A 13,870-nucleotide genomic window follows, 5' to 3' on the forward strand; every position below is an offset into this window, starting at 1 on the left:
ATCAGGGGACGGTTGCTTGCGGTCTTGTACGGATGCAAGCAGCTGGCCGTCACTGCTCGTGGCAGGTGTTCATACCCAGTCAGCAGTAAAAGCACAAGAAAGTCAAGTCAGCGGAAGCGCAAGCGCAGCAATATCCAGAATGTGTCACACTTGATGGCAAAACGCACACCGGCGTCAGTGCAGGAAATCCTGCCTCAGCACGCTTCCCAAATTGGCTCCAAAACACCACTTCAGGATTGCGCCTGAGCCTTGCGAGAAGCTGCTTTGGCAGGTCTGTGCAGGGGGCCACCTGCATATTATTTTTTTGAGCTAGTGCAGGTTATGCTACGCTACTCCACCTTTCTTCTCCATTATTCCTGAGCGTCTACCCATAAAAACAGGAGCTAGGCCAAGAGAGTTGTAGTCCTCCCCATATAATTGCACAGGTCATATTCCAGAAATTCAGTCATGATTCAACACAACTTTAATAGTTTTAAACAGTGAGAGAATCATAAGGAAATAGGCTGGAGCTTTAACTATAACTCAAGCACGTTTCCTGAAAACACTGTACTCTTTGCATGGGACGGGGAGAGGGGGACATGACAATAATTATAAAAGCATACAAATTTAGGGTTTTTTTATATGGTATAGTCCTTTAATATAGAAACCATTTTTTTTGAAATTGCTACAGTTTGTAATAGCATATCTTAAAATAACACTTTGCGGCAGTGAATTGTTATTACAGAAAGGGTTTTTGGAGAGAGGGGGAGTTAAGATGATTTTTATTGTACCTGAAAAATATGCCTATTATTTCTACTATAGATCCTACAGATCCGAATACAAAAAAACCCCAGGCCAGTTGGCAAAAACCAGTCTGAGACCATACCATTGACAGCTAAAGTGATGAGTGGGAGTGTGTCTGTGCAAAAGCTGCAGTAGGCCTTCAGCAGCCAGCGCAGACTCACAGACTTTCTCCAAAGACTTGTAAAAATGCTATAAAACTCGTTTTTCCTCCTCCTGTTTTCTGTGATGAAAGATGACCTGCCTGAAAACCATTACCAGTGTCTCAGGTGTTCGCATGTTCCAATGCCCTGTTTCATTTTTCGTTACAAACCAGAATTGTCGTTAGCGGGGCAGTGTAGGTTCTCCTCCCTACCTCCCTGCAGAAGACAAGATTTCAAAACTGCAAAGACAGAAGTTAGGAAATCCTGCGTTTCCTAAGATCTCCATATATTTCTCTGAAACGAATGTTAATGTGAATTGAAAACAAAATCACAATTGTGTACAGAAAGAAACCTAGGGAGCCCAGTGTTACGCTCATACCTCGCACACACACACACACACACACACACATGCACATACACAAAGTGAGAAGTTTGTCTTAGCAGTGAGGAAGTAGTTTTAAAGCAGTTCCCTAACAGGGTTTGTTGCTAACTTCTGTAATTGCAATTGCATAGCTCACTGGGAGGTGTAACAACATATTCAGAGCGATTTTGGTCAATCAGCAGCAACTATTTGCCTTGTCCATGGTGTTAAACAGCCGAAGGTGAAGAAAGAGCAGGAGCCCCGAACTGCTGCTGGAGACTCAGTCTGATGGGCATTAGACTATTATATAAATGTAGTAAAGTACAGTGATGCTTTCTGTTATTTTTTAATGAGAATAAATAAGATGATGTTTGAAGTGGACACCATAAGAGTAAAAAGTTCACAGTTTTCCAACATTTCAGTTTGGCTCAAGACTTTTCAGTTCTTATTTTTTAACTACTAAATTCATAAATTGTCTATTGCTACTAATACTATACTCCTAAATGAGAATGGTGATTTCACATAAAGGAAGAATAGTAGTGACCAGAGAAATTTTGGGAGAAAAGTATCTCTGGCTGCATTAATGAGATTCCAATTTCACTTCAATCTTCTCACTGCTCATCTTGCAAACACTGTGGAAACAAGTTTGCTCACAGAAAAAGCTAAGGAATTTTTTATTCACGGTCATGCATAAATGTGTATATTTGTGCCTCATGAAATGTAGCCTAAAACCAAAAACTGGACTAGCTTGACTCAGCTAGATAACTCAGCTCAAGCAACGCACTTTAATGGAGTACTCACTAATGCCTATTCATGAACACCTCTCTGGTCCAAACAATTTTGCTAAAAAGAGAGTCAGGCAATTCCGGTGAAACACATCAGCAGAATCACGATGTTAGTGCACAGTTTATAAACAGGGAAAAATTTAACAAATAGAAATTTTCAGCAACAACAAAAGTTCAGTAAAGTTTAGCTCAGATACTGTTTGGATGCAAATGTCATTAAAAGCAGTAAACACAGGAAATAACAGAAGGCAGAATTTTTATTTTGCAATGTGCAAGTATGTCCTTAGCATAATTTAAGTAATGCACTGCCAATGCAATCCTGACTGATTGCTACAAAGTTTAAGGTAAACTTTTTGACTGCACCTATTGCACGCTTTCTCCACAGCTGTGTAATAAAACCCTTCTCCTGTATCAGAGATTCTTCCTTGTGATTATCTGGTCTGTAGAAGTTCAAATTGAGTAGCCGATGTAATTACAGAAGATGCTATTTGTCTGTGCCAGGCTATTTTATAATCTGTGGCATGTCACTCCAAGCTTGCGATTTCTTTTTGGCGAGTTCCATCCATGATGGCTGATCAGCAGCAGCATTACTGGCTTTCTTAAAGTGGCTGATTTCCTCTTTATCCACCAATGCCGGCGACTGAGCTACTGTGAATGAAATGCATGTACATTTTATGTTAGCTTGCTGTGCAGCTGTACACCTCAGCTCTTTCACTGAAAGCTTCCAGTGTCTTGCCCTACAGTACAAAGTCTTTTTATTTCACATGGAAGCTTCTTTAATAGTACAGTATTGAGGAACTAACCATTGTGTGCACAAAAGAACACAATCTGTTTTTCTAATTAATAGCTTGCTTTTGTCCCTTGAACTTACTACAAAAAACATGATAATCTGGATATCTTGTCATCACCTGTTTAACACCCAGCCCAAAACAGAGAAAGTCTTTTAATCAGTGAGGGTGTTCATTTGAGACTTCCTCCTGTACCCAGCCTTCAACTTGGAGGCATTTAATTACGTATCAGAGTTCTGCCCTTCTTTCAAATTTGAATTTATCAAATAGATTCAAAGGTATTATGGAGGACTAATAGGCAGACAGTTGGTGATCACATCATTCTTGCTTGCTTAGGAAACCACTTTCAAACTGAATGCTACTGAAAATAATTTTGCATTCATTTTACCTTTCATACTAGAACATTTGGGACCCAGTCCTGTGGAAATTCCTTGCATTCTTGATTCACATTTATATAACAGGACTTCTACTTTAATCAAAGTAGTAAAAGGAATATTCTACCAAATAAAACTTCAGATATGAGTGCTGAGGAAACAATCTGCCCTTGTTGATTTTGGACTGGGGAAGAGATTAGGATCTAGGCCCTACTCCTTTTCCAGCACAGTCAAGCACAATATCTTCTGACAAGGTTGTGAGATAACAGCCTGCATCAGTGTTTAAAGCGTTTTCTTTCCTACCAAGGACAGAATGAGACAGTGAGTTGGTTCTCGGCAGCGGCTCTTTCATTTCAGACTTCGTCTCCTTGCTCTGTTCTTCAGAAGAGGTTTTAGGTGCCATGTGTGAAAGTTTGCTCCAGTGCTGCTTCACCGATCCCTAGGTACAGAGAGGGAGAAAATCCAAGTGATGCAAAGAGAATGAAACCCATCTGGAAGAACATGAGCAAAAGGAGTAGATGCCTGTCGCCATCCAAAAAACAAGCTTGCTCATTGCACACTGGTTCCACTCCTCTCACTTGAACCCGTTACCTGTTCAGAGAGCCCCAGGGATTTCAGGTTAGCATCCATGATACTGAACTTTACAGATAAAAACTATCCCTCTGTATCTTGTCTTATTCATAACCGTATTTATGAGTAGATTATTATTGTCTTCAATGCAAAACGTATTCCAGGCCCTTTGCATTTCTCTATTAACATAGACGGGATTTGGATAGAGTCTAGTTCGCTCATATGTTTCTATTCCACCTCCCAAACTTTGTGTTTTAGGACACTGGGGCTTGGGAGGGTTGAAGGTAAATGGATTTTCATAAAAAAGAAATCAAGCACATTTTCCGATGAGTTCTCTTGCCACCAGCAAAAACTGTCCTGAAGTGGTGGTGTCTGGTGCCACGTGGGAGAGAGAGAAAGTGGGAGCAGTACAGTGGCACCAAGCCTCATGCACTGCAGTCAGAAGCATCTTGGCACATTTATCCCTTTGCTGATCCAGGGAAATGAAATGCATGGCATGAATCTTAGGAAATAATGCCAACTGAAATCTGGAATTTCCTACTCTGACACAGAAACTGTATTTTGGGATCGTTTAAACGCGTGGTGCTCTAAGTACTATGACAACGTTCAGCGTTATTGCAGTTTATAATCTTGCCTAGACATTTCATTAGGTATTATTTCTTGTTAGTCTAACCGCTGCTGTTTTGCATCATCTAGAGATCTTTCCTTATTCAACGATATAATATAGGAATCTGGGTTTCTATCAGAACCATTTTAAGCAAGAAAGTAGGCCATTTGCACTGGGAATGCTATACTGGTAAAGGACACACATGTTCCTGCATCGGCACAGGGTTTTTACTGTGCACGAGGCAATACAGCAGTCCTCACAATCTGCTCGCCTCCATGAGCTAGCCCAGGAACAGGGAAGCCGTGTTAGTATTCTATATTAATGCCGAGTGCTTCTGCTAGCACTGCTTTGTCCTCTGGGAAGATCACTTGCTACAGGTATAACCTTCTTTTGCACGGGATCTTTGAAAAGGCAGTGTTAGCCCGTATTCCATGTCACCACATGTGCGTCTGAGTTATCAGTGCACAAAGAACCAGAATTTATATCTTGGCAGCGTCTGCAAGTGCAAAAGTTATTTTTATCCTATTTCACTTCTCAAGGCTCTAAAAATTGTTACCTAGGAGCTTCTGGGACCAAGCTGTTCATTCAGTCTTAAATCAATCAGAAGGTATGGGAGATACAATGTGCTTAAAAGAATCCGAGAGACTCTATTCTTCTGCACTGAGAGATATCTGAGATTGTACAAGTTAGCACCTCATTTTGGCTATTTTAGCATATAATAACATATTAGATCTGGTGAGCATGTATTGGACACCCAAAAAATCTACACACCTAGAATAGCTCCGGGATTTCGCGGACATATGAAATTACTTATCTGAATAATCAGGGGCCACCTTCACAAGATCAGCCTCTTTGTTAGTTACGATTACACTTATTAAGCATCTGTGATCATGACAGCATTTGACAGGTATAATAGCAGTAGATCCAAAGAATACTGCAGGAATGTGATACAAAAGCATCATAAATTTGTGCTGCAAGTACCTCTGTTCTTTCCTTTTCTTTATTCTGTTTTTCTGTATCTGACTTAACATCTGGAGTCACAAGTTTTTCTCTGTTAAGTTCCTGCTCCTGTTGTATGCCTCTCTGCTTTTGTCTTGCAATGGTAATCCAGGCTGGCTCTGTGGGACTGTCAGGTTCTCTTCCAGAGTCTCCAGTAATCACTGGGGAAGGCATGCTTCGCTCTGTTGACAGATTATTTATATACATGGTTATTTGAAAGAGAGTTGTAATTAACTTCAGCTCTCACTTGCTCAGTACCCTGATTTGTCACATGAAGAAATGTGATAAGCCTGGATAAATAGGAATTTTTTTACTTCAGTCTCCAGGAAGCAATCTTCCTGTTTTCACTACTTTTAAGTTACCTTTCTACTGGTGAGGAACATCCCTCATCTTTTTTTCAGCTAGCACCCCATGAGGGAGGTGCAAAAACATCAATCAGCTTCATTAAACTACCAGTTTTCCAAGGTCTCCACTTCTGCCCACTCCTCCCATCTGCTTCATGGCCTTTTCCTTAGAGACAAGCAACAGCCGATTCAAACTCGAACCCAGCTGGACTGTGGCAGTACAAAGACAACCCCTACCCATGGCAGCTGCCTTCACCCCCTGCTCTTTCCCTGCCCAAACAGCAGCAGCTGATGTCTTAGTCTGCCTGTCTTCCTTCTACCCCTTTGGGAGCAGCCAAGCTCCCCTTATTGCCCATGGTCACTGCAGGCAACAAAGCAATCTATGTCCTCTGAACACATAGAAATACTAGTAAAACCACAGGGTTAATGCACAGCCTTTTGATATGATGTTTAATTTGACTTATCCCTGCTCACACTGACTGTGCTAGTCATCTGGGCAGTCAGTCTCGTCATGCTCCACCATAACTGAGATTTGAGTGAGACAAGAAAAAAAAGACATCTTCCTGGAGTAAAGGGTCAAAAATGCTACCCTGCCATTCTCAGAATTGCTGTTAAGAGCCAAGCAGTATCTAGAGATATAGGGAAGTGAAATGTCCTATATTCAAATATTATATGGAGGGACATACATACATATGTATATATGTATATATATATATATCATTATATGATACTGAACAGAATTGGACCGAGAGAAGAGTCTCAGCTCCGCTGTTGGCTCCAGCCCCCAGGTTCCCCATTTTTTCATTGGTTTACACTGCACCCAAAATTCAGTTTTCCAACTAACAGGGAGTCTGCATGGCTTAAAAGAGGAACAAGAGCAATACCGACAACCCTGGTGAGAGGAATGACAACGTCTCAGGGAAAAATGATTTAAGCTTTCCTAGCCATTTCCGGCCACTAATGTACCCAAGCTAACGGAAAGCTATTTCAGAGCAGAAGTTAAGCATCTCATCCTAAAATCATGCATGGTCCTGTCCCTAGAAGAAGTCTGTTACCTCATCAGCATCCTGTTCAAGGGCCTGGGATGGGACCTGGGAACTTCCTCAATCAGGAAGGACTACTGACATGAGAGAACTCATTTCTAGCTTTGTTACCCCAGTGTTTCCTTTAAGCCAGAGCAAGGCTTTTCCAAGCAGTTGTTTCTGCTTGCCTGGTTCACTGCAGCCCTGTCTTCCCGGCACAGCACCAGGTGCCAGCGCACCTGCATTCCCTGGGGCCGAGCTGCTGCACCTGGAGGAGGCTAGTGGAGAGCCGTGCCACCCTGGCACAGGATCCCCCTGGAGGTGACAGACGCATTTCTGGAGGCTTTATGACCTAATTTAGCAGAATGTGGCCCCAATCAGGAAAGCAGCCAAATGTCTCTGAAGGCGTGTCTAAGACGTATGATAAAGGCCCAGGAGATGAAGGCAACGTTGCTCTCCCAAGCTGCATACTACAGACTGAGTTGGGATTAGTCTGAACACTGAGCGGGAATCTGTGAATTCACATACATCTTGAAGGGCCCATAAACTTTCTTTGCTCAGGTATCTTCCTGTGTCCCTGTTGTACCTCATCAGAAGCAGACTAGTTATTTGAGCAGGAAAATACTGTAAAGCCTACATCAGCTAAAAACAACAAAAAGAGAAAACACATGTTTAGCGAGATAGCATAGCAAGATGCTTTGCTAGCTAATGCCTGCATTTTCCCTCACGCTCGCTCATACGATCTTGCTCGCTCTTGCGTTCCTCTCCAAGAGGAACAAGCCAGAAAGTCCAGCTGTGCAAATGCAGCCCGGATAAAGCAGGGCCCTGGGCACGGGAAGAACCTCCCTCCTGCATGGGAATTTACTCCAGTGCTCCGCATCCTGCCCACACCCTGTCTTTCCATGCTAAGACCCTGTTCCTCTCATAATCTCCCCTTCTCCTGTTGATTGTCTGCCCTGGCTTCATTTTTGTCTCATTTTACAGGATAACAGAGAGTAAGGCTGGGAAGGATCTCAGGATGTCACCTAGTCCATCCTTCAGCTCCAAGGCAAGATCAGTTTGCAAGACAATTTCACATAAACCGTCCCCTGACAAATAGATATTTAACCCATTCTTAAAAACCTCTAAAGATGGGACAGAGATCTCAGTCTTCCTAGACTATCTATCCTAGGACTTGACTGTCTTTTCCTACTAGATCTTCTTCCCTATTGGCTAAGCTAAATTTGCTTTGCTCTACTTTAAATCCATAACTCCTCCTATACACTATGGACACAAAATAATTTCCCGCATCCTTTATGCAGTAGCCGTTAATGCATTTGAAGATTTGCCGCATGTCTTCGCCATTTCTTTAACCTTTTCTGATTAGTTATATTCTCTAGATCACTTTTGCTCTTGTAGAAATTGTCCTAATTTGGTCCAGATCTTCTTCAAACTATGGTGCTCAAAACTGGGACATAGTACTCAGGACGAAATGCTACTAGCATCAGGTGAAGTGGAAGGATTACCCCACATGCCTTGGAGATAGTCTCCTGTATACATCACTCAGTATGATGACTTTTTTTGCAGGATTATGTTATTGTTGTTTCACATTTTACGAGCTTCACATCTTGTTATTTCCCCTCTCCTATTCCCCATTTATATCTGTGCATCTGATTATTTTTTCACACATACCAGTACTTTGCACCTGTCTGTAATGAGATGTTCTTTTCAGACTATGTTTCCAATTTCTCAAGATAACTCTGATTTCTGATCTTGTGCCCTAGTGTGCCTGCATACTTTCCAGCTTGGTAGTATTTGCAAATGTAACAAGCACACACTGTATTCATCCATGTCTTTAAATATAATGAATAGTGCCAGACCTAAGACAGCCCCATTTGATAAACAGATCGATTGCCACTACTGATGGTGGTAGTTTCTAGCATTTCTCAGAAGGTCCCTCAATTCAGTAGATAAGGTAGCCTAAGCTTATAATTTTAGTCACTTTCTATCCAAATCACTCAACTCATTTTCCTAGCGTGCCTCAAGGAATGCCCGTGCATCAGTAACGCTCAATATTACCAAGATCTTTTCCCACTGAAGCTCTCCCTGTGCTGGACCCTTCCTGTAGCTCCATCCCATAAAACATACCCTGTCCCCACCTGTCCAGACCTCTTGTCCATGCCTCAGGAGACGAGGCTTCTCCTTGGCCTGTATAGCTACAGCACTTAAGTCCTCACCATCTTACATCTCATCTTTTTTTTAAGGTGGTTGAGTGAACACCATGTTGCCTCCTTCAGTCCTGTCAGAGCACTGCTATACCGAGCGTTTTCCTCACCCATCACCGCGTTTTGACTTTCCTCACTGCCTCCGATATCTTTGCGCTCTCAGACACCAAAGTCTTTACCCTCACGGCCCCGTTCAATCTACCCACCAGCTTTTCCACGATACTGAAAATCTGGCTTCTGCCTTGACTCTGCTAGTGATGTTACTTTTTAGTCTTCAAGATTTAAAATCACCCTTTGTGTTTTCCCTCATTTTCCCTGTCACAACCACGGGAGCTTTTCATAAATGCCAGCTGAACCATATATTGTTCTTGCTCAGCTCCCACAGGGCAATACTGACAAAATGACTGGTCTGCTCAGGCTCTATTTACTGTGCAAAATGCAACAGTCTCATTGTTACCTATGCTCTTATTTGTCTGTTTTCCTCATGTATTCAGGATTCATCTTTCTGTTATTTCAAAGTCTATTTCCTAGCACAACAGGGTTCCCAGTCTCTCAGTGGTATGATTGGAGGCCGCTATTATAACAATGTTTTTCACAAGGCAGATATTGTAATGGAAGACATCAAGCAGTTTGGTTCTCTCGACCGTTCTCCCTAACGAGAAACCAAACATCCTAGTCGTGCAAATTACAAGGTAGCTAATTTAGAGCCAAATATCATCCCATGAGAGATGGTTTCAGAATGTTCCTGTGATAGTAACAAAAAACTCTTTATAATCATCTTTAAAGAGTTTATTTACATCTGTATAGGCCTGACTTAGGACGGCAGAGTAATAACACCCACAGAGGATCAAAAGCTGATCTGCCTACCTTATGGGAGGGGCTTTCTTGTTTCTTCATTATGTTCTACTCTTGTTCTTGTCAAAGTCTTTGCTACAGAAAGCAAGTCAGGCCAGACAGAGAGAGGAAATGTGTTCTCTTCAGCACAAAATAATCAGATGCAATCTGTGCAGAATTTACTACCTCATCTGTCAGTCAGAATTACTGTAAGGGGGAGGAAGAGGCATATTCACTATTTATTATTTTTCCCATTGCCCAGGGGTCCTTTTCATCCTCCCACCCCCAGCTAGAGAAGGTGGTTTGGCGCTACACATGTGTAACTGTTCCAGCCAGTTTATAGTACATGCAAAAGATGAAAGATAGTGAAGTAATACAGGAGCTAGTAAGGTGAAGCAAATCATCAGTTTAAGGTTATCTGAGGTTCTTCCATGAAACTTTGGAGCACTAGGAGGCCAAAAGCTTTCCCAGGAAGTGACTATTCACAAGAGAAGCGTTGCTTGCACATCTTTTCCCTCAGCTCAGTGACTGTCTGATCACCTTGCACAAGTCCTTCCTATCCTGTCTTGCCCAGTCATGAGGCAGGTGGCGTGCTTTTGTGATTCACCATGTGGCAAAACACAGCATTTAAGGAACTGGATAGCCAGAGTGGAACCAAAAGGACTCAAAAGCACAATCTAATTCCTGCTTCTGCTTGTAAGTCACATGCATAGTAACTAGCACAACAGTTCCCAGCTGGCGTATTCCACTTTTAGGCAGACAACATGGTCCAAAATGCAAGGCTGACACAATCTCTGTCAGATGTTGTTCAAGTTGCATGCGCCACAAACTCTGCTAATGCTCTGTGTTTCAGTTCCCCTTCTGTGAAGCAGGGGCGATCCTATCCCCTTGCTTGTTAGTCTTGAGATTTTCTGATTAAAACTGAATTCTGAGCCATATCCTTTAGTTCTTATTACAACATGCTATTTTAAACAATATGTTATTCAATTTGTTACTCAATAACTTCATAAAATAAAAAAAGATATTGTTGGCAGTAATTTATTTCTCATTCACTCATAGTTTTAACCTCGTGATTGCATCCTTCCTTTGTTTCCTTGAAATTGATTTGGCCCGAGGCGTTTTGAGAGAAGATTCCCTTCTTCCCCTTGGAATGAAGCATGGTGATAAATCGCAGAACATGGGAAAATACCAGCTTAGAAGTTGTCAAACTGCTCCATGTAGAATGTCACCACACATTAAAAATAACATTTTAGGTATATTTAAGGTCTACTGCTGCCACTTGAAACCATACCCAAAGGTTTCTGAAGCCCTTTCTTCACCTCCTTCACCACTCAGCCACATACACAGCAGCCAGCCCTAAATTCTTCATCACTCCCTGTAGCTTCATGACTGGCCACAGAAGATAACCGCTGAAACAAAATGAACTGTATCACACCTTTTTAAGTCCTTCACTCAGATAAGGAGGACACGAGCCCTTCTCAGCTGGATCTGACAACAGCCGAGCTGACTGGCCATGAGCTTGTTGATCTTTAAGGGAGAAAATTATCTTGCTGCAGTCATATTAAACGCAGGTTATCGGTTTCCTTCAAAATCTTATTAAAGCAGAATTCGTTTTTTCTCAAAGACTAGAGGCCTGCTGATCTTAAAGGTGGAATTTTTTCTGCCTAATGACTGTGGGTATGAGTGTGCACCCTTGATTTTGGGATATTATGCTTTAATGTGTTTTTGACTAGTTGTGTGAACAATAAGATATAACATTAATTTTTATGTACAAAAGAAGACCTATGGTTGACTTATTATTGTATATTGGTTTATACAAACTCGTATAGAAAGTGAAAGAGAAATCTATATGTAACTTTGTCTACGGACAGACAGATATACTCAGTGTATGTAGGGGAGTGGGCAGAGGTATATATATATGTGTATGTGTGTATGTATGCGTAGCATAGATGGATAACCATAGCCAAGGTATCTTAAATGTTACCCTGAGCTTTAGAGCTTGATTTTTTTAGAGGTGGCCTCAGATACCATACCTATTCCCTTTAAATCAAAAAATCTTTGTGTGTACAAAATATAGCACAGGCATTTTATAACATTTAAATCTTCTGGTACCTGAAAACGAACATCTTACACCTACAAGGGCGTAAGAGTGGTTACTCTTACCATGCATCTGTGCAGGCAAAAGGTCAGAAACAGAAAATTAGAGCCTTTTGAAAGTCATGCCTTTATTAGCAAGCAAAGCTAACTTGTGTATTCCCTGCATATTTTAAAAGCAAACATATTCAGAACTAATCCAAACAACTTTACACTGGGAGATAAAACTCCCTATATGCAGCAGTGCTGTCGTTTTACAGCACTGCTTATGCACACGTATTTCATTTCACATTGTTGTATCTTTGCTCACTTATAAAACACCAGTTATTTTAAGTAGGGCTTTAAAAATGCTTAAGGCATTTAGGATATCCTGGCCTACATACTTGCTTTTGTTTATAAAAGTACTATATGCATTTGTCTCAGTGTACACAACCAAAGCCTTAACTCCAGACAGAGCAATTCTAAAAGATTTGGCAAAATATTTCGGACTTTTTTTTCTCCTCTAGGCTGACCTGTAAGGGCTGTGACTTTTGGTTGGATCTGTAACACGGATGCCAAGAGTCTTTTTTATACAAGAAATTGCTACGTTTGCATCAAAGTCTATTTACTGCTGGAGACCAGCCATATTGTAAAATAGCCTCACACAGCCTAAAAAACAACTTCTCTTGAAAAAGAGAGAGCCTTCTTTTGAGCTATACACAGGACAGCATTAAAGCAATGTCTTTTATATAGAGAGAAACATTTTTCTTGTCGTTTGAAAGACTGGATCTGCTAGACAATACATACCAACTACATTCACCGTTAGCATTCACCATCTCTCCTGGAGTTCCTTTTCTCTTTAAAAAAAAGTCACTCTGCTGCAGCTCCTCAGTCACTGATTTTTTTATGTCCCAATATGTGCATTCACACAGGTATTGCTTATGGTTTTGCTCTTGTAATAACCTGTTAGTATGTGTTATTTGGTTCTGCTCCATACAGGATTTACAGAGAAGTGTATCAGCCCCAAAGAGCACAGTCTGCTTTTTTAATTCTTGCAAAGACTTGTGCCTTTAGCTGTAGCGCTTTGCAATTTACTCCTCTGTGGCAGCTTTCTCATACGCATAAAAAACGTCACCCTTCAGCCACACAGATGCCAAGCAATCCCCTGCTAGTTCCACAGAAAACTCTAGTGACCAAGAGTGCTGGTTTCACTTTCGGTGTTAAGCCAGCATGCTGTCAGCCTTAGCACTGCCTTTGGTACCAGTTTTCCAGAAGTGCTGAAAAGCCATAGATTGAACTGAATGAACCAAATTGCTCCTGCTCACCCCGTGACACAGCGAACCGACTTTTTCTAGACGATTGTACATGAAAAGGGAATTGTACCGCCTTGCATCATGATTTCACAGCTTGTCTTCTTGTTCAGCGCAGGAATTTCCTAACATGCAGTAGGCTGAAACTCCCTAACGGCACACAAGTGCCTCTCAACAACAACCGCAGCTCTTTGAAAGGACTAATGAACTCAAAGAATAGGAGTGGGCTGGGTGCCAGCATGAAGGGTGGTTGGAAAAAAAAAGAAGCGGGTGGCCCAGAATATCTGAAGGCCAGAGACTGTCATTAAACCACACGTACCGTAGAAGAGCTATGCCAATTATGCTTTTCTGATTACCACTGCTTGCAGTTTCAAAGATGCGCTCCTGAGCCACTGGGCTTAGGCAAATGTCTCATGGAGCTTAAAATGTTATTTCTGCAGGAGTATTGATCATTTTCCTCATTGTATCGCGTGGCTCTCTCATGCCTGGCAGAAGCGCACTGCTTCTGAGCTTTCCCAAGGCCCTAGGGTAATTTTCCTCGGGTGGTACTGTATAAATACCCCTGCCAAAGCTAGTGCGGTGCCAGGGCAATTAGAGAAGTGGGCACACCTCATTCACCTGCACCTTCATGGTAGTCAGCTCAGGCTCCTGCAATAACTTAGGACAAGGAGGTATT

General features: G+C 41.8%; 1 protein-coding gene across 10 annotated transcripts in view; it reads right to left on the minus strand.

The window, feature by feature from the left end:
• Positions 1 to 2,570: 2,570 nt before the first annotated feature.
• The window catches only part of CRACDL (CRACD like), a 66,099-nt gene continuing 54,799 nt past the window's right edge, over positions 2,571 to 13,870 (minus strand). For 9 of the 10 annotated variants that reach the window (XM_068923990.1, XM_068924014.1, XM_009666331.2 and 6 more), the window contains 3 exons: positions 5,390 to 5,589; positions 3,535 to 3,670; positions 2,571 to 2,717 (listed from right to left, as the gene is read on the minus strand). In XM_068923990.1, coding sequence (XP_068780091.1) covers positions 2,572 to 2,717; positions 3,535 to 3,670; positions 5,390 to 5,589 — 482 coding nt within the window. In that variant the 3' untranslated portion in view covers position 2,571. The remainder of the gene's footprint in view (positions 2,718 to 3,534; positions 3,671 to 5,389; positions 5,590 to 13,870) is intronic. The other variant, XM_068923987.1, reaches the window with a different exon arrangement.

This window comes from Struthio camelus, chromosome 1 (assembly GCF_040807025.1).
Source record: "Struthio camelus isolate bStrCam1 chromosome 1, bStrCam1.hap1, whole genome shotgun sequence".
NCBI lineage: Eukaryota > Metazoa > Chordata > Aves > Struthioniformes > Struthionidae > Struthio > Struthio camelus.